At 42.8% G+C, this 19,774-nt stretch overlaps 1 protein-coding gene across 1 annotated transcript; it reads right to left on the reverse strand.

Annotated features, from left to right (window-relative positions):
• Positions 1-8,509: 8,509 nt before the first annotated feature.
• LOC146245671 (uncharacterized) lies at positions 8,510-16,680 on the reverse strand. Its single transcript, XM_084683434.1, has 9 exons — positions 16,539-16,680; positions 16,044-16,301; positions 15,770-15,889; positions 15,520-15,641; positions 13,891-14,018; positions 10,678-10,816; positions 10,455-10,569; positions 10,015-10,227; positions 8,510-8,658 (listed from the first exon to the last, which is right to left on the reverse strand). The coding sequence occupies exons 1-9, from the start codon at positions 16,678-16,680 to the stop codon at positions 8,510-8,512; spliced, it is 1,386 nt and encodes a 461-aa protein (XP_084539560.1).
• Between the last annotated feature and the right edge of the window lie 3,094 nt (positions 16,681-19,774).

Here is a 19,774-nt window from a genome sequence, read left to right on the forward strand (position 1 = left end):
GGAGGGTCGCCACGGTGGCAGACACAGTCAGAGTCTCAACTATGTACGGCAACTGGGATGGGCCAACTATAATCGGGACAACTGAGAGATGACAAGACAAAACACAAGAATATTTTGGCTGCATTGATTTTTCATGGAAAGTAAACATTTTAGTCAGCGTGTCAGCTCTGATTCTTATCTTCTTCTGTGGTTGTCTCTCGACCGTACCTGAGCAGGCGGGAAGCTGAATAGTGTTGCTGTTGGTACTGACGTCATTCTGAACTTCACAAGTCACACTTCCATTCATATGACCCTGCAAGGTGATGGTGGTGTTGTGATGAGATTGGTTGGAGATACTAATGTTGGTCAGTGATTGGCCGTCCAGACTCCAGCGGTACTCCACAGGTTCTCCCTCTGAGGAGCATGTGACCTGAGTCTCTCCTCCAGACAGACAGATGAGAGACAGGACTGGCTCAGACACGGGGACTGACACACACACACACACATACAAATCACAGACATGCACCACCCACATGCACACACACATATTTCAGCAAACAAACACACACATACTCACATAAAGAACACGGCAAGGGGGGGGGATGTAGACAGAAGTTAAAAACACAGTAGAATCCATAGTAAACCTTGCTAACACGAAAAGGCAAAAATACAAATATTGTTTTTTAGATCGCTTCGATACATTGGTCAAAACTGAAGCCACGTTTCATCAACTCTTCACACAGTCAGCAAAACAAAAGTTTTTGTGGACCAAACTGTGAATCACTTTTCATTGCTTTCACACAAAATGCATTCAATTACCACATTATCCAAAATCCATGAACTCTTTTCTCATTCATACTGTACCACCTGCAAAACACTATGTTTTGCAAATCACTAAACACACTTTTCTACATTAGACACAGAAATGTAAGATTATGTCACTGCGTTGCCTTTTTTAGACACTGCCTTGTAAAATGCCACACACGTGAACAAATGGATCAAACATGGGGGTCAGGTGTACAAGCACTAAAGTGCTTAGCTGTAAACATACCAATCAGGTGTAAGCACTACAAAAAGGCAACAGGTCAGTGTACCTGTCCTCATCAAAAAGGAAGTTAATGTTGCAGGAAGAGGGAGAGTGAGGATAAGAGGGGGAGCCTGTGGAGGATGAGCGGTAGGGGGAGGGAGAGGTAGACCTGGAGGCCGTGGAAGAATCGAGCCACATTTACAGTATCTAATGTCATTCCAGCAACATTGTTTGATTTTGTTGTGAACCATGGGGCAACTTTGAAAGGGTCTGGACAGGGAGTTCAGCTCAACCTCAGCACATATACTGTTGCAACATTAATTTGGACATTTCGACCCATCCAAAACCATAGTCCTGAATGGTGGAACCATGAGTGTGCGAAAATGAAATAAACGTTTGCTCAATCTGGATCCTGCAACATAAATAAAAGGTATCATTACTAATCAAAGATTGTGTCTGTGTTTTAATCAAAGATTGTGTCTGTGTTTACGTAACATTAACTGAAAACAAATATTCGAACATAAACCAACTAAATAAGCATACACGTAACTGGTAAGATTCACCAGACCTCATGGCCCCAACGTGACAAGTGGTGAGTACAGGCGTGTTCTCACCCACTTCATCACATACTGTATACCACCATTACAGTTTTTTTACAATCGCTATGGCAGTTTTATCAATACCTTTAACGAGTTTTCTAAACTCTTGACACAGTTAGCAGAACATCCACCTGTGTTGGCTGTACAATTAACCCATTTCTTGTTGCTTTGACACAAAATGCATAGAGTATACACACATTTTTAATGCTTGAACTTCTTTTACACACAAGCTCCACCATGACCAAAACAATCGATTTGTACGGACCAATTTACCAATGCTTTAACACTGTATGTCAGAACAGATAACACTATGTTCAAAACCTAATTTATTGGCTAAAGTCAAAGTGAACAGCTGTTCATATTGTGAATTGAAACACAAATTGATCCCCTGTATTTTATTCCATTGCTACTGAGAAAAAGCTGGTTAAAGTTATGCAAACAAATAACAGATGATTCACAACTAGGAAACAGGTGTTGAAGTTATTTCAATCTCATCACAATATGGTATACGTAAATATCCTTAAAATAATCTCCGTAAATAATCTTGTGTGGAGAAAGAACAATATAGAGCAACATGAAGAAAGTAAGAATATTGCCTGCATGAGGGAGAGGAAGACAAGTACCAGGACAAGAGAGAGGAGTGGGACATGGGCAAGGGAGAGGAGTTAGAATGAGTGGGGGCACTCAGAGAAGGGCCAGAGCTATGGTAACTGATGAAATACTGTCAATGGCAGCTATAGTGCATATTTCTTGCAGTAATGTCCTGTTGTAAATGAAGCCTTTACTGCAGCAATTATGTTTCTGTCTTCTTTTTCAATACAGGAACCTGACATTCTATAAAGCTACTCTGAGATGGGAAGATGGGATGCATTGCAAAACACAATCTATGATTCTTATACTGTGAGACCTGACACACACATAAAATAATGCAGTTTTTGCATTTCCATCTGATGTTACAGTAACGTGATGACTTGACTATGTTGTACCCGCACCACTAGTTGGCGCTGTACAGCCCATGATACAATGACTTGTGTGTTGCTCACGCTCTAAACTAATGCTTCAGAAAACAATTACAGTTCAAGCCATAAAGATGTGTCCGTTTTGTACATAAGTGCATAGGTCACTGATAATAACAAGATAGCCCCAAGCATTGCGGGGAGCCAAAACAAGAAGCACACATTCTGAACAACCAAAAAATAAGTGCCAAAGGGAAGAAGCAAGTTAAAATTAAACAACATGAATTGCTAAGTGCAAGTGTACCTGTAGGAAAGCAAGCAACAGTAAACAAAAAAATATATGATAAACTAAAATAGAATATTTCGCAGCGAATGCAACAGTCTAAATCAGTGACACAGAAGACTGTGTGAAAAGATTTGAAAGCGTGACTTCAGTTTTGACCCATGCGTGTAAGCAATCGAATGAAACTGTAATACCTTAACTTACCTCGGATGTTAAGTCTCATGTTTACATTCTGAAACAATTTTCCATCTGAATTGAAGACCTCAAGTTGGTACAAACCTCTGTCTGTCCTCAATGCTGAGTCCAGCCAGAAGGTACCATTGTTGAAGAACTTAGTCCGATTCATATAGTCTGGATGCAAGACTTTAGACTGATTATATTTAAATCGAAAGACAGTGTGTTTGACATTGTTGAATTTAAACAGTGCCATCTCTTTTCCGGTTGTGTTCAAGGTCAGCTGAAGGACGAATGGCTCTCCTAAAGTTCCAGAACACTTCACCGTTCCAACAGTGTCAGCAAGATTACAGGTTCTGGAACCTGATAAAAGGAAAAAAAGGATTAAATAACTTCCTCTTTGACAACTAAAATCGACTTATCAGTACTCACATCAGACATCACATACTCTGTAGCCAAAAAACAGTTATAACCTCAGTAACAATTAATTCAATGTATCCCCAATTGGTACGAATACCAGTGTAGTAGTCCTACGCTACCTATTGATAACATAAGATTTCTATACCTGTCATAACATTTGTTTTTCACTGTGACTAACTTTTATGCTTTTTTTACCTTCATTCTGCAAAAATGTAAAATGCGTTACCATTGATTTACTTCGCAGTCAAAGGTTTGGATATGTTTAAATATATTAATATTGAAATAATATTTGTGTTAAAATATACATTGGACTTAAAGTGATCTCAAATGTGCTTTTTCATAGCCCTAATATCTCTAAGTTGCGTGATCAAACTTCCACGCTTAAAAGAGCGGGCAAGGGAGGGGAACAGAAAGGTCCCGTCCTCCATGTTTGGGTGTGCTGATGTTACAGAGTGTTCTCCACCTCACCCTGCCAAGGTACAGCCTGCCATGTATCTTACCCTGTGTAGCTCTGAAGACCACTAGGAACACAACCAGAATAAGATCCATTTGTTCTGCCTGAACCAGAAGACTCGTAGTGGAACATCAACCGCCCAGTAGATCCTCCTGGCTTTGTGTAAGATGAGCTTGGTGGTGTGGTCGATGGTTTCTAAAGGAGGGGTCTTTGTTCATGTGAGACTCAGTGTGATCACACGTTGGCACACGCAGTAGATCCTTCTGTCTTCGTGTGCGATGAGCTTGGTGGCATGGGCGTTAGTTTTTAACCAATGTGACACTCAGTGTGAACCCACACGGACACACAAACTAAATATCAGTGTGAACATCTTCTAGAAGGTCTTCAAGAATTAGCCAGTGCTGAGGGACTCCAAAAGCCTTTGTTCATCACTGTGAAAGTTACGATAGCATTTTATGCATCTTCATCTTCTGATGTTATTTTGGGAGAGTAACATCTTGCACGGTAGTGCAATAATCACAATTCTAAGATTGACACTGATTTTCTGGTGAAGTAATATTTCTGAACTCACCTCAAAAAGCATTATTACTGGAAGACCAGAAGCTGTTTCTGGAGTGCTGCTTTTGTGGGGCAGTGTACAAACTAAGATGAAACGGTCTTTGATATTTATAGACATGGGCTGCAGATAGTCTGTCATTTATATACCAAGTATGCCAATGCTGGCCAAAGCACAGTGTTGAAAAACAGATATTTTGTTGAGGTGTGTGTGTGTATTTATCACATGAATCGTTTTCCTTGATTTCCTCATTTTTCTTTCACTGATTTGACTGTATTCATGGTTGACAGATGTGAGATTTGTGAGTTATTTGGGGGTCTTGTGAGAGAGAGCTGCATCAGATAGACTGCAGCACCTGCAGAAGACTGAGACAGCAGCAATGTCATCTGCATTAAGAAAAACCACCAGACTCCCAACATGTTTCAAAACCCATAGATTTTTTTTTTCTCTGTAAAATGTCTACTTATACAGAACTTAAGTGGTTTGCCAATAAACATATCAAGTGAAGAGATGTCACAACACAATTTTCTGATTTGTCATTGCTGTGCATCTATAAATGAACTCCTATGATCATACGGCAATGTCTGTGGTTGTCCACATTTGTGACGTCATAAGAAAGCCCAGGATGTTTTCTCAAGTGGGAAAAAGAAATAAACACAAAGGTCAGTGTGGTTGCAAAGTGACTAGCCCAGACCAATGTCCACTGTGTGTATGTGAATGATATGCTGCACCTCAGGTGAATAAAGAAGCTTTCATCATGACAAGTGTTCCTTGTCCAGATGGGGAGGCTCTACATTTGGAAACCCACACCAGTGCCTCACATGAGATCCAACTGGTTTTGGTCGCTTATTGACTGTACATTTATTCCATATGCATGTCAAGGGAGTCATTATAATCATATACAGAGTAATATATTTTTAGAGGAGAAATGTTTGTAATTATGAATCCCTCCATCATCTGCCGCTTGTCCGGGGATCGGGTCGCGGGGCCAGCAACCTAAGCAGGGAGGCCCAAACTTCCCTCTCCCCGGCCACTTCCACCAGCTCTTCCTGGGGGACCCCGAGGCATTCCCAGGCCAGCTGAGGGACATAGTCCCTCCAGCGTGTCCTGGGTCTTCCCCGGGGCCTCTTCCCAGTGGGACGTGCCCGGAACAACTCACCAGGGAGGCGTCCAGGAGGCATCCTAATCAGATGCCCGAGCCACTTCAGCTGGCTCCTCTCGACGCGGAGGAGCAGCGGTTCTACTCTGAGCCCCTCCCGGATGACCGAGCTTCTCACCCTGTGTCTAAGGGAGAGCCAGGACACCTTGCGGAGAAATCTCATTTCGGCCGCTTGTATTCGCGATCTCGTTCTTTCGGTCACTACCCACACAGACGGATTATCATGACCATGGGCCCTGGACACAAACTCGCCACGGGCCCCTGTCTACACACGCAAAAAGTGCGCGCGGAACGGCGGCTTCCCATTACGCCGTACATAACACCGGGCAACACACAACCACACAAAAATAACTAATTTTAGGTCTGTTTTATTTGGCACGTGCCACGTACAGCACAATAAATATATTATGGGAGAGACTGCAAGCGCACAGCCAGTCCTCGCAGTATTATAGAGTAAAACACACCTTAATCAAAATATAGGCAACCATATGACACAAATCGTTAAAGTAATAAAGGCAACATGAATCAACATCAGTAAAGAGCCACAGCTAGGACCACACAAAACCACAGTGAGACTCACCTAAAACGTAGGCCTTTTCCAGGATTTGTTTGATGAGAAGTCCTTTATCAGATCATCAAAGTTCATGTCTCGAACGAGTTCGGACTCTATAGCCATGAGTGATAAACTGTTCAGGCGTCTCTGGGTCATTTTTGTCCTTAGTTCATTTTTTATTCTGGCCATTTGAGAGAATGACCGTTCTCCCTCGCAGTTTTTCACAGGATGCGTCAGATACAGTCTTATGGCAATGTACATGTCAAGTGCCTGCCCATTAATAGGACACACCTTGACCACTCCACCCACTACAGGGTTTATAAATCTCTAGCACACAACTCCAACACGGATGACCAACTCACATATTACTTTATTACAAAGTTAGATCTAAAACAATAAAAATCACTTTCCAATTGACAACCACCCAACACAAGGTATAGAGTCTTTCCTTAATCAACAACGATACCAGCAACAACGATTTCCCCAAAGCGTCCGATCCACGGAGTGGCACGCAGTCCCGAGCAGCAACGCCGGCCAAAGCTACGTCCACAGGCGATGACTGCTGGCAGTCGAGAACGTTGGGCGTGGTGTCCGTCTTTCGCAGTCTCGGGAGGTGTTACGGAGAGCGTGGTAGAAGGCCCAACTTCCCTGTGGCCCTTTTCCAGCCGCGTTTAGAAGACAGGTTTTCTCGTGCCGATCCCCAGGGAAAGAATGACATACATCAGTCAGCATGCCTGGCGAACCCCCCTCACAAACAACCATTGCAGTATTATATCAGCACACAGCCAATCCAACACTCCCTATCTAAATTGGCCACAGGTGTATCCAATAAACAATTATCTAGGGTTCGTCCTGGCCTGTGACATACACATTAGGAAATGTTGACTGTAATCTACAATCAAGTATTGTTTTCAGACATTTCGGTGGAGGCACATTCTGTCCGTCTGATCTGATGAAAGCTCTGAAGTGAATCAGTTCATCCAAGATTGCTGTCCAGGTCAGCGGGATAGGCAGAGGCAAGTGAGTTCGCTTTGTTTTTTAACTCACAGTCAGGTGTGTTTTCCAGCATGAAAAGAACACCAAACAGATCACACAGGTGCTTGTATGCATCAATTCTGTGACTGAGACAGCTGACTAACTTATCGATAGCCACATTGAATGTTTCTATTTGGAATTTGCTTTTCCCATCAAATACCGCATCTTTTTCTGCGCTGTCATCCTCAAACCGTTTGCGCTTTGTGGTGCGCTGGAGGTCATATTTGTACGTCTGGCACACGCCTGGCACAGCTAAGGCTTCCCTTTCAAAGTCTGTGAAAAGACCTACAATTTTATTTATTTTTTACGTAAGAATTGCAACGCACCTTTTGCCTGTTACAAATGGCAAATATACTTCAAACAGTAGCCTGAAACCAAAAGGGTTCATATTTCCTTTTGTTCTCTGCACCGGATGCTCAATACAAACCGGAAGGCTATTTCCATCCCTCAACGCAAGCCCCCTGATACTTCCTTTTGTAGACACAGAGAGCTGCTTTAGCTGTTTCCTGTTCAGATCTTGTGCAAATGTTGTGTTTTGTGACACCTAAGACAGACTGTGAGAAACGTGTATACTACACGCATGAAACTCAAAGGCTGGATGTTAAACAGTGTCATGGTTGTATAGTGTTACAGAGTTCAGTGTAGTCAAGTGATGTCCACTGGTCTTACACTTATACATACATGAAACACACCATATGACAGACCATACACACCTTAGGAATCCATAGACACCCTGTCAGAGGCCATATACACCCTGTGTGAGTCCATACACAATTTACTAGAGGGCCTTGTTATTTAAAACTACACACAACTTACATGCAAATTCCAACTCTTATTTTTTGAATGCTTTCTCTCAATACAGTAACAGAAAAAAGCATGAGATCTTGTTTCTCTTAGTCCAGTTCAGGTTTATTGTCAAATGCACATCAGCAGAGTTACAGGCAAAGAAACGATTGAGTCCCAGACTTCCTCAGCAGTGCGTACATATGTTTCACTTAAACTATGTCAAAACTAGATCAGTGCAAACACAAATATACAGTATTTGACAGACATAAAACTTTTAAGAAAGAAACATGAAAGCTATAGAAAACCAAGAGCAATGTAAACAATAAGGTACCAAATGTACTTATTTAAACCTAATATGAAATAGCACAAAAAGAACTATAACCAGTATGTCTAGTTCTGTAACCATTATGTCTAGTTCTATAACCACTATGTCTAGATCTATAACCACTTTGTTTAGTTCTAAACCACTATGTCTAACTACTATGTTTGGTTCGATAGCTACTATCGAGAGCTGATATGCCCCTCATCTCAGCTCTCTTGTTCCAGTTGGTCCATCCTGATTTGGCCGTAGACGAATTTGTCGAAAGGAGGTGGAGCCTGATCTCTGTCTGTCTTACAGCCCTTCACCACCTCTACATAGATGATGTCATCAACGTCCACCCCCCGATCAACATCTCCTGAGGACACACATGAAAAGTCAGCTGATAAAATACCAGGAAGTAAGAGAGTCAGCTGATCAAAGACCAGGAAGTAGGATAGTCAGATGATCAAAGACCAGGAAGTAGAAGGGTCAGCTGACTGAAGAGCTAGAAGATAATAGACAGTTTGTGTACCAGTATCACAGCAGAAGGTGGATTCCCACTGAGTTTAGATGGAAACACAATGTGATCACTTGTACCCCTCGAATGTACCAACTCTTCACTCAGAACACACCATGAGACGACTCTACCCCAGTGAATGTGACAGAGATGGTTTGGCGCATCCTGCCTTACACCACAATGCCTGCCAGGCTTTAGTGCAGAGAGTTACAGCATGTCTTTGGAACAGTAAACCCCGGGTGTTAGTCCTACGACCAGAGAGAGGTGTGGCCTCCTCACCTGTACCGGAGGGGCGGGGCCTGGAGGTTTGACTCAGCCAAACACACAGCGAGACGAGGAGGAGGAGGATGACGGCCATCACAGCCACTCCCTTGATCAACACCATATACAGGAGCCGCTCTGAGACCACTAGACAGAAAGAGATGGGAGGAGGTGAGGATATGGAGTTGGGTGAAGATGGATAGCAATGGGATGGTAGAGAAAGATAGGGGGTAAGGGTATAGAGATGGGGTACATAGAGGAAGATGGGGGGAAGATAGACGTGGGAAGGTAGAGAAAGATGGGGGGAAAGGTGTAGAGATGGGGTAGATATAGGGAAATGGGAGGGTAGAGCACGCAATTGTGGAAAATTGTTAGATTTCTTGGCTGCAGATCAAAAGGTCACAGGTTCAAACCCCCCCGATACGTATGAATACGTACCGTATTTTCCATAATATAAGCCTTTAATTTTCTCAAAAAACGACAGTGCGTCTTATAATCCGGAGTGCCTTATAAATTGATTAATTCTGGTTGTGCTTACTAACCTGGAAGCGATTTTTTGTGGTTCACGGTGCTCTGTCAAAATGTTTTAGTGCGACTTTGGTCAACTACAAACCCGCACCGCTTACAGCATCAGGCTACCGTAGTCAGGAGTGTCGCTTCGCCATAATATTACATTGTGAATAACGTTCGATTTAGCGGTTTTTTTACGTGCTACAACTGAACAAGGTTGGAAGCTATTGTGAATACGCTCATTAACGTTTGAACAATGTTGAGAGTTATTGTGAACGCGTTTAATAAAGTTTGACGGACTGAGTTATCTTGTTTCGCTTTATGCGCCTTATAGTCCGGTGCGCCTTATATATACAAAAAGATAGAAAATAGACCATTCATTGACAGTGCACTTTATAATCCGGTGCGCTTCATAGTGCGGAAAATACGGTAAGTACATCGTACCTGAGCAGGTGGAGAGGTGGATTGTGTTAATGCTAGTACTGACATCATTCAGAACTTCACAGGTCAGATTTCCTGTCATATGGCCTGGCAAGGTGATGGTGTTGATGTGATGAGATTGGTTGGAGCTACTAATGTTGGTCAGTGATTGGCTGTCCAGACTCCAGCGGTACTCCACAGGTTCTCCCTCTGAGGAGCATGTGACCTGAGTTTCTCCTCCAGACAGACAGATGAGAGACAGGACTGGCTCAGACACAGGGACTGACACACACACACATCAACACAAGACACAGACACACACACAGCGCTTGAACATCAGCTTTACATCCGTTTCTACACTTATGAAACCGTTTTCCAAAACCAGTAGAAGGACAAGACTACATATGTTGTTGTCTGAAAAGGAGTCCTCACTTGCTCAGTACCCTCAGTCCCTACCTTTCTACCCTGAGTCTCAATCTTCCTATCTTCAGTCTCCACGTCCAGGCTGAGGTCCCAGAGCAGATATCCAGCGGTGTTGTAGGTTCTCAGATTGTATCTCCCTGTGTCTCTTCTCTCAGCCTGATCCAGACACAATTTCTCATTAGAGAAGAACTCAGCCCGGCTCTAGTACCCTGGATAGAGACTGTAATCCCAGACAGGCCCGGGGAAGGATCGTGCGATACGCACATCTCCATTCTGCAGTATGACTTCTTGTTCCAGGAATTGGTGGCCAGGATTCTCATTGAGAAACAACAGTTCTCCTCGAGAGCCAAAGCAGAAAGGAACCTCATCTGGGTTCTCCTGAAGGAACCGACAGACCCTGCGACTGGCCGCAGAAAACACTAAAACACAGCAGGGTGGTACTGATCATGTGTAGATAGAGAACACTACCAGGACCAGACTGTGGCCCATCTCTGCTGACTGGGCAGAATGAGTGGCAGGCTTAGCTACAGTCACAGGGTTAACTGGTGAGAGAAAAGGAACCTCTGATGCACACTGGCAAAACAAACTCACACCCATGTGGAGCAGATAACGTACTCTCCCTCATAGAACAGAGTTGCCCTGAATCTGCACATCCTGATCCGTGTTTAGAAACTGCACACCAGTGTTGAGAACTTAAACTAGGTTGCTTTGGATACACTATTAATGTATTTTAAGATGACTAGATCCTAAAAACACTTTTTTTCTTTTCCGTAGGATGTACAGAGACTCACTCGCACCTGGAGCGAAGCAGAACCTCCCGGAACACTTCGCACGACCACAGTAGAAGATCTGGCATCAAGCAGTGAGACCGATGACCTCTGTCAGTATGTGTGAGTGTGTGTGTGAGTGTCTATCAGGATATATAAAGCCTAAAGTGGGCATGAGTCACACACAAATACGCACACAGACCTATACACATCCAGTTTATAAATACACACACCTACAAAAACACAGACCTACACACTTCCAGTATATTAATACATATACATCTACACAAATATGCACACTTCACAAAGAAAAGCACAGACAAACATAATGCCACTGTGTCTATGTATTTAATTTCATAAACTTTTATTTACAGGACCACACACACAACAGTTTTACAGAACAACTGCAAATTACTGCTTCAGATCATCTTTACAAAATCAAGACCAGGACCAGGCCCAGGCTATACAAACTGATATAAAGACTGGGGGGTATAATGAATAACCTAGACTAAAAATGTTTACCTTAGACTATATAGAGTCACCTGAACTATGTAGACTAACCTATACTATATATTGTAACCTAAACTAAATAGAGTAACCTGAACTATGAAGACTAATCTTGAATCTATAGACTAGCGTAAAGATAATTAGACCACCGTGGACTAAATAGACTAGGTATAAAGACTGCCTAGGCTTTAAAGACTACCCAGACTATACAGTCTAACCTTGGGCTATAAAGAATATAATTAATAGACTAACCTAGATGTCCTAGGGGTATAGATTAGTCTGGATTAGCCTAGAGGCATATAGATCACACTGGACCATATGACTAACCTATGATAGACTATATGCACTATCCAGGGGTGTTGAGTATATAGTCTAACATATAGACTAGCCTGTGGACTATAGACTATATCGCCTAACCTAAACTAGCCTTAGGGTATAGACTATATAGACTGATCTAGATTAACCTGGAAGCATAGGCTATATAGATTAGCCTACGAGTATATACTATATAGCCTAAACTAGAGTTGGTGTATATGCTATAGAGCCTAACCTAGCCTAGGTGTATAGACTACCCTGGAGCTGGAGCAGTGTAATGTCCTGGGTGTGTTTGAATACCCAGATATGTCCTGGTTCAGGAGATACCTTCCTAACATCTTCAGAAGACTAGTTTAACTGTACAGTAGAAATGTGGGGTACACCTTGCTCCAATGCTGACAGCAGCACCAGGAACTAGCAATACTGTAACAATATTATCAGTGCCTAAACTGGCAGTATTTAACAACATTTACCCTCAAAGTCACTGGTTCCCTTTTAGGAAAAATAGCTCCCGTATCGAGAAAATATACATGGTGAAATGTGCTGAAGAAAAAAAAAAGTTACGTTTAATTATGTACAGAGCAGAGTGGTAGTACTATTTTCAACCGGTGTTCCTACAGTACTTACTGCATCAAGGGGACTTGGACCTTTGGTTCCTCCACAACATCCTCCTCAAACTCCTACAACACAAAAGCAACATTGGTCTCAATCTCAAGGCACTTTTCACTCAGTGGCGAGTGAGATCATTGGCAGAGGTAGAAGAAGATGAGAGTGTAGAGATTTTACCTGAGGAGTGTTGTCAAAGTGGGGTGACGGAGAGGTGTGAGGAGAACTACGAGGAGGGTCAGTGAAGATGGACTCAGTGTTGGAGCATGACCAACTTGTTGTCCTAGTCTCACCTCATGCCTCAGCAAAGGCCTCAAAAGTTGTTTTCACTTCCACCTCCTGTGATTAGAAAATACAGAACATCTCTAGATGTTTAGTAGACCATTAAACAGTGACTATCGTCAACCAAATGTGATTTTTCAACAAGAAAAGTGTACCTGGCCATCCTCAAAATACAGGAATTCCTTCCATGTATTATATGGTGGGACATGACATGGGGTCATCTGTCTACCACCAAGTAGCTCGGGAGGACAAAACAGAACTCATCATTCATAACTAACTAACATACAGTCTGAGTGTAGGGGGTTCAATATTGGCCAAACAACTCAAACTAATTCCCCTATGGTTTAAAGGAAGATGGAAAACTTAACAGTGTATTACCATGAACCAAATGAATGCCAATACCAATAGAGTTACAGTTATTTGACTCTATGGGTTAAATCAGAGAATGGTCAAAGTAAGGATATTATATACTATATAATATACATTTAATAACATTGCAAATGAATGAATCTTGACGCTTACTTATTAACATATGACTAGCAATGGCACAGTAAGTTGCACAATGGGGTGTGAGTGCCATCAAGTTGCTGTCGAGCAACTCTAGATTTTAGCATACGAGCGGTGGGGGAAGGTTGACACTCAGCCTTACGAGTGCAAAGCTGAAAACCCTTAAGTTGCATCTGTCGGCTCGTGAACATTAGGTGCTTGACTGACCTGCAACCCTGTGACCTCCAGTTTAATTGTAGATACAGCTACAGAACCTTGAGAAAGATACACAGGAATACATTCTGTTTCATCCAGGAACAGTGGGATGAACCAGACGCTCCGGTGATTGGTCTGTTCCGTAAAAAAATGCAATATGTTGGGGATTGAACTTCAGTCTCCTAACTTGCAGACAGGACCGAAAGTACATTTCCACACCACCTGTAGTTATTGTAGGACGTTGTGAATAGTTTTTGATACAGAATCACAGAAGTCCACAAGACGAACTCAGAGTTACCTGCAGTCGTCCAGCAGAGCGCCTGGTACAATTAAAATCAGAGGCATTCCAGGTATCCACCACCTCTCAGGTTCCTCCTCACTTAGGGACTCTTCCTTCTTGGCGTCAGGCTTAGGTAGCAAGACAGGCTGCACAACAAGAACCACACAGTCACCCTGACTTTCTGGAACTTAACATGACCAAACTGTTCAGTCCGAACTGTCGATTTTGCTTTTCATTGTACTGCCAATGGAAGACAAAGAAGTACAGATGCTTATAGTGTGGGTTTACTGATGATAGTAAGTTACCTGTCCCCGGGTAAGGGTTGGGTCCTCCAATGCAATTTTCCCAGCCAGGGTAAGGAAGACTTTGGGATGCTGTTTTGGCCATACAGGGGCCATGAAGAAAGTCTGGTAGGGAGGATATTGAGACATGATCAAGTACATGTCTTCAATGAGGTTGACTAGTAGGTTTCAGAGAGTGTTTTTTTACTCCAAACTGTAGATAACAGTTTGGAGGAACCCTTAACCCCATGACAGACTTATAGGACCTGAGGTCCAAACAGAGGGATCAGCAGATCCTTATCATCCTTATCAGCCCCTCCCAGTCTGTGGAATGCTCTAGTCACCCTGATCACATGAGGACACCACAGACTGTGGATGCTTTTAAACGTAGCCTCAAAACCCACCTTTTGAACAGAGCCTTTGGCTGATTGGCTGAATCTTTTATTCTGTCCTATTTTCACTTTTGTTCAACTAGATTTTTTTGGTGCCCTTTCTTGTTTTTAACCTGTAGCACATTTTTGCTAAATTTAAAGTGCATTAGAGGGGAGTAGAGGAGGATTTGGGGGATTCAAAGTTATATAAATATATATTATAATAATGTTTCTTTTCATTGCATTGTTTTGGCTTACAGATACATGAAAATGGTGTTACGTATCATGTCAGCATTACATGTAAAAAAGGAAAGCTCAGAGTAGATGAAAGGCTTGGTGACCGGCAGGGAGAAATGTGCATCTAGCGTTAACAGCCTCACGCCATTCGTAGCCGATCGTGGCGTTTTATCAATTGTATAAAGCAGGACAAGTTAACCCTAATCTAAAGGCACATTTGGACACACAACACAAAAATCCCCAGAGTATCTGATGTATCCCAATCTAATAAAAAAAAAATGGTGTGTGTGTGTGTGCATGCATGCGTGTGTGTAGGTATTTTTGTGTGTGTCTATGTTTGGGTGAGCATGTGTGTGTGTGTGTGTGTGTGTGTGTGTGTGTGTGTGTGTGTGTGTGTGTGTGTGTGTGTGTGTGTGTGTGTGTGTGTGTGTGTGTGTGTGTGTGTGTGTGCGTGCGTGCATCACAGCTAAACCCCAGCCAAAAAATACAAAAGTCACACTAGCAGATTGCATGATGTCTGTACAGTTTATTGGACTAGATGGTGCATAAGGAATGGCACAAAGGAATGGATGACAGTAAAGAACAAATTACAGTAATGAATGATTGACAATACAGGACAATTTACAGTTATAAATGAATGTTTGTATTTGAATGTATTTGTTTCTGTATTTTAACCTCCTCCACACCTTCATCTCCCCCACCCTCTCCTTCTCATCCTCACCCTTTCCTCCTCCCCCCCACAAACACAAGCGTCTCTACAGAGCGACAGCCACCTTGACCTGTCCGTACTCCACCTCCTGAGGAACAGGAGAGGGTGTGTCTCTCTCTCTCCTCCTCCCCACTATCACGTCTGCGTAGATCATTTCCTCTCCTCCTCCACCTGAGGGTTAGGACAAGGTTAGGTCTAGGAGTGGGTTAGGTCTTGGTCAGGGTTAGGCCTAGGGACAAGGTTAGGTCTAGGACAGGGATAGTATTTCATTAGAGAGAGACAAGGCTCCTGCAGTTCACCTGAGTGCACATGTTGGGACCTGGTCTTCTTCAAAAGGTGTCTGATGCCCAGAAACAGAGAGAAGAGGAGGGTCGCCACGGTGACAGAAACCGTCACAGTCAAAAATATGTCAGGAAACTCTGATGGGACAACCGTAACCGGGACAATTGACAGATGTCAAGAGAAAACAGGAATATTTTGGCTGCATTAATTTTTCATGGAAAGTAAACATTCTAGTCAGCTTGTAAACTGTGATTTTAAACTTCTTCCTCTTTGGTTCTCTCTTGACTGTACCTGAGCAGGCAGAAAGTTGGATAGTGTTACTGCTGATACTGACGTCATTCTCAACTTCACAAGTCACACTTCCTGTCATATGACCCTGCAAGGTGATGGTGGTGGTGTGATGAGATTGGTTGGAGCTACTAATGTCGGTCAGTGATTGGCTGTCCAGACTCCAGCGGTACTCCACAGGTTCTCCCTCTGAGGAGCATGTGACCTGAGTCTCTCCTCCAGACAGACAGATGAGAGACAGGACTGGCTCAGACACGGGGACTGACACACACACACACAAACACACACACAAGCACAAACACACACACACACACACACATACAAACAACAGACATGCACCACTCATGCACACACACACATCAGCACAAACACACACACATGGAAGTGCAAGGCAGAGGGAGCATTTAGACAGACGTTGAAAACAGTAGAATTCATAGAAGTAAACATTACGTAACAGTAAAACAGGAAAAAGCAAAAATAAAAAAATACCAAACTTACCTTTGATCTCAAGGGTCATGTTCACTTTCTGAATCAAATTTCCATTTGAATTGAAGACCTCAAGTTGGTACAAACCTCTGTCTGTCCTCAATGCTGAGTCCAGCCAGAAGGTTCCATTGGTGAAGAACTTAGTCCGATTCATATAGTCTGGATGCAAGATGTTCGTCAAATTTACTTTGAATTGAAAGACAACCCAATGTTTCACATCCCTGGTTTTGTACAGTGTAATCTCTTTTCCAGTTGTGTCCAAGGTCAGCTGAAGGAAGAATGGCTCTCCTAAAGTTCCAGAACACTTCACAGTTCCAACAGTGTCAGAAAGATTACAGGTTCTGGAACCTGATTAAAAAAATATATATATTAAATAACTTCCTCTGACAACTAAAATCTACATTTTACATTTATGCATTTAGCAGAATGACTGATCCGGGGATCTCAGCTATGATCCAGGCCTAGCTGATAATGATAACTTCCTCTTTGACAACTAAAATCTACTCATCGGTACTCACATCAGACATCACAGACACAGTACCCAAAAAACATTAGTAGTAACAATTACAGTAATTTAATCGATCCACAATTGGTAAAAATACCAGTGTAGTAGTCCTACACTACCTATTGATAACATAAGATTTCTATAGCTGTCATAACATTTGTTTTTAACTTTTAAACACCTATGATTAACTTTTATGCTTTTTTTACATTCATTCTGCAAAAATGTAAAATAACTTCCTCTTTGACAACTAAAATCGACTTATCAGTACTCACATCAGACATCACATACTCTGTAGCCAAAAAACAGTTATAACCTCAGTAACAATTAATTCAATGTATCCCCAATTGGTACGAATACCAGTGTAGTAGTCCTACGCTACCAATTGATAACATAAGATTTCTATACCTGTCATAACATTTGTTTTTTACTGTGACTAACTTTTATGCTTTTTTTACCTTCATTCTGCAAAAATGTAAAATGCGTTACCATTGATTTACTTCGCAGTCAAAGGTTTGGATATGTTTAAATATATTCATATTGAAATAATATTTGTGTTAAAATATACATTGGACTTAAAGTAATCTCAAATGTGCTTTTTCATAGCCCTAATATCTCTAAGTTGCGTGATCAAACTTCCACGCTTAAAAGAGCGGGCAAGGGAGGGGAACAGAAAGGTCCCGTCCTCCATCTTTGGGTGTGCTGATGTTACAGAGTGTTCTCCACCTCACCCTGCCAAGGTACAGCCTGCCATGTATCTTACCCTGTGTAGCTCTGAAGACCACCAGGAACACAACCAGAATAAGATCCATTTGTTCTGCCTGAACCAGAAGACTCGTAGTGGAACATCAACCGCCCAGTAGATCCTCCTGGCTTTGTGTAAGATGAGCTTGGTGGTGTGGTCGATGGTTTCTAAAGGAGGGGTCTTTGTTCATGTGAGACTCAGTGTGATCACACGTTGGCACACGCAGTAGATCCTTCTGTCTTCGTGTGCGATGAGCTTGGTGGCATGGGCGTTAGTTTTTAACCAATGTGACACTCAGTGTGAACACACACGGACACACAAACTAAATATCAGTGTGAACATCTTCTAGAAGGTCTTCAAGAATTAGCCAGTGCTGAGGGACTCCAAAAGCCTTTGTTCATCACTGTGAAAGTTACGATAGCATTTTATGCATCTTCATCTTCTGATGTTATTTTGGGAGAGTAACATCTTGCACGGTAGTGCAATAATCACAATTCTAAGATTTACACTGATTTTCTGGTGAAGTAATATTTCTGAACTCACCTCAAAAAGCACTATTATTGGAAGACCAGAAGCTGTTTCTGGAGTGCTGCTTTTGTGGGGCAGTGTACAAACTAAGATGAAACGGTCTTTGATATTTATAGACATGGGCTGCAGATAGTCTGTCATTTATATACCAAGTATGCCAATGCTGGCCAAAGCACAGTGTTGAAAAACAGATATTTTGTTGAGGTGTGTGTGTGTATTTATCACATGAATCGTTTTCCTTGATTTCCTCATTTTTCTTTCACTGATTTGACTGTATTCATGGTTGACAGATGTGAGATTTGTGAGTTATTTGGGGGTCTTGTGAGAGAGAGCTGCATCAGATAGACTGCAGCACCTGCAGAAGACTGAGACAGCAGCAATGTCATCTGCATTAAGAAAAACCACCAGACTCCCAACATGTTTCAAAACCCATAGATTTTTTTTTCTCTGTAAAATGTCTACTTATACAGAACTTAAGTGGTTTGCCAATAAACATATCAAGTGAAGAGATGTCACAACACAATTTTCTGATTTGTCATTGCTGTGCATCTATAAATGAACTCCTATGATCATACGGCAATGTCTGTGGTTGTCCACATTTGTGACGTCATAAGAAAGCCCAGGATGTTTTCTCAAGTGGGAAAAAGAAATAAACACAAAGGTCAGTGTGGTTGCAAAGTGACTAGCCCAGACCAATGTCCACTGTGTGTATGTGAATGATATGCTGCACCTCAGGTGAATAAAGAAGCTTTCATCATGACAAGTGTTCCTTGTCCAGATGGGGAGGCTCTACATTTGGAAACCCACACCAGTGCCTCACATGAGATCCAACTGGTTTTGGTCGCTTATTGACTGTACATTTATTCCATATGCATGTCAAGGGAGTCATTATAATCATATACAGAGTAATATATTTTTAGAGGAGAAATGTTTGTAATTATGAATCCCTCCATCATCTGCCGCTTGTCCGGGGATCGGGTCGCGGGGCCAGCAACCTAAGCAGGGAGGCCCAAACTTCCCTCTCCCCGGCCACTTCCACCAGCTCTTCCTGGGGGACCCCGAGGCATTCCCAGGCCAGCTGAGGGACATAGTCCCTTCAGCGTGTCCTGGGTCTTCCCCGGGGCCTCTTCCCAGTGGGACGTGCCCGGAACAACTCACCAGGGAGGCGTCCAGGAGGCATCCTAATCAGATGCCCGAGCCACTTCAGCTGGCTCCTCTCGACGCGGAGGAGCAGCGGTTCTACTCTGAGCCCCTCCCGGATGACCGAGCTTCTCACCCTGTGTCTAAGGGAGAGCCAGGACACCTTGCGGAGAAATCTCATTTCGGCCGCTTGTATTCGCGATCTCGTTCTTTCGGTCACTACCCACACAGACGGATTATCATGACCATGGGCCCTGGACACAAACTCGCCACGGGGCCCTGTCTACACACGCAAACAGTGCGCGCGGAACAGCGGCTTCCCATTACGCCGTA

The sequence above is a fragment of the Hypomesus nipponensis genome, chromosome 20, assembly GCF_054491055.1.
Source record: "Hypomesus nipponensis isolate SF chromosome 20, ASM5449105v1, whole genome shotgun sequence".
Lineage (NCBI taxonomy): Eukaryota > Metazoa > Chordata > Actinopteri > Osmeriformes > Osmeridae > Hypomesus > Hypomesus nipponensis.

Bases quoted from the DNA above. Each gene is read 5' to 3' on its own strand.
- LOC146245671 (XM_084683434.1), bottom strand. From the start codon at position 16,680: ATGAATCGGACTAAGTTCTTCACCAATGGAACCTTCTGGCTGGACTCA. The intron at 15,642-15,769 runs GTGAACTGCAGG...CCTAACCCTCAG, and splicing joins GTCCCAACATGTGCACTCAG to GTGGAGGAGGAGAGGAAATG. The intron at 10,817-13,890 runs GTAACTCTGAGT...TTCTGCGGCCAG, and splicing joins GCTCTGCTGGACGACTGCAG to TCGCAGGGTCTGTCGGTTCC.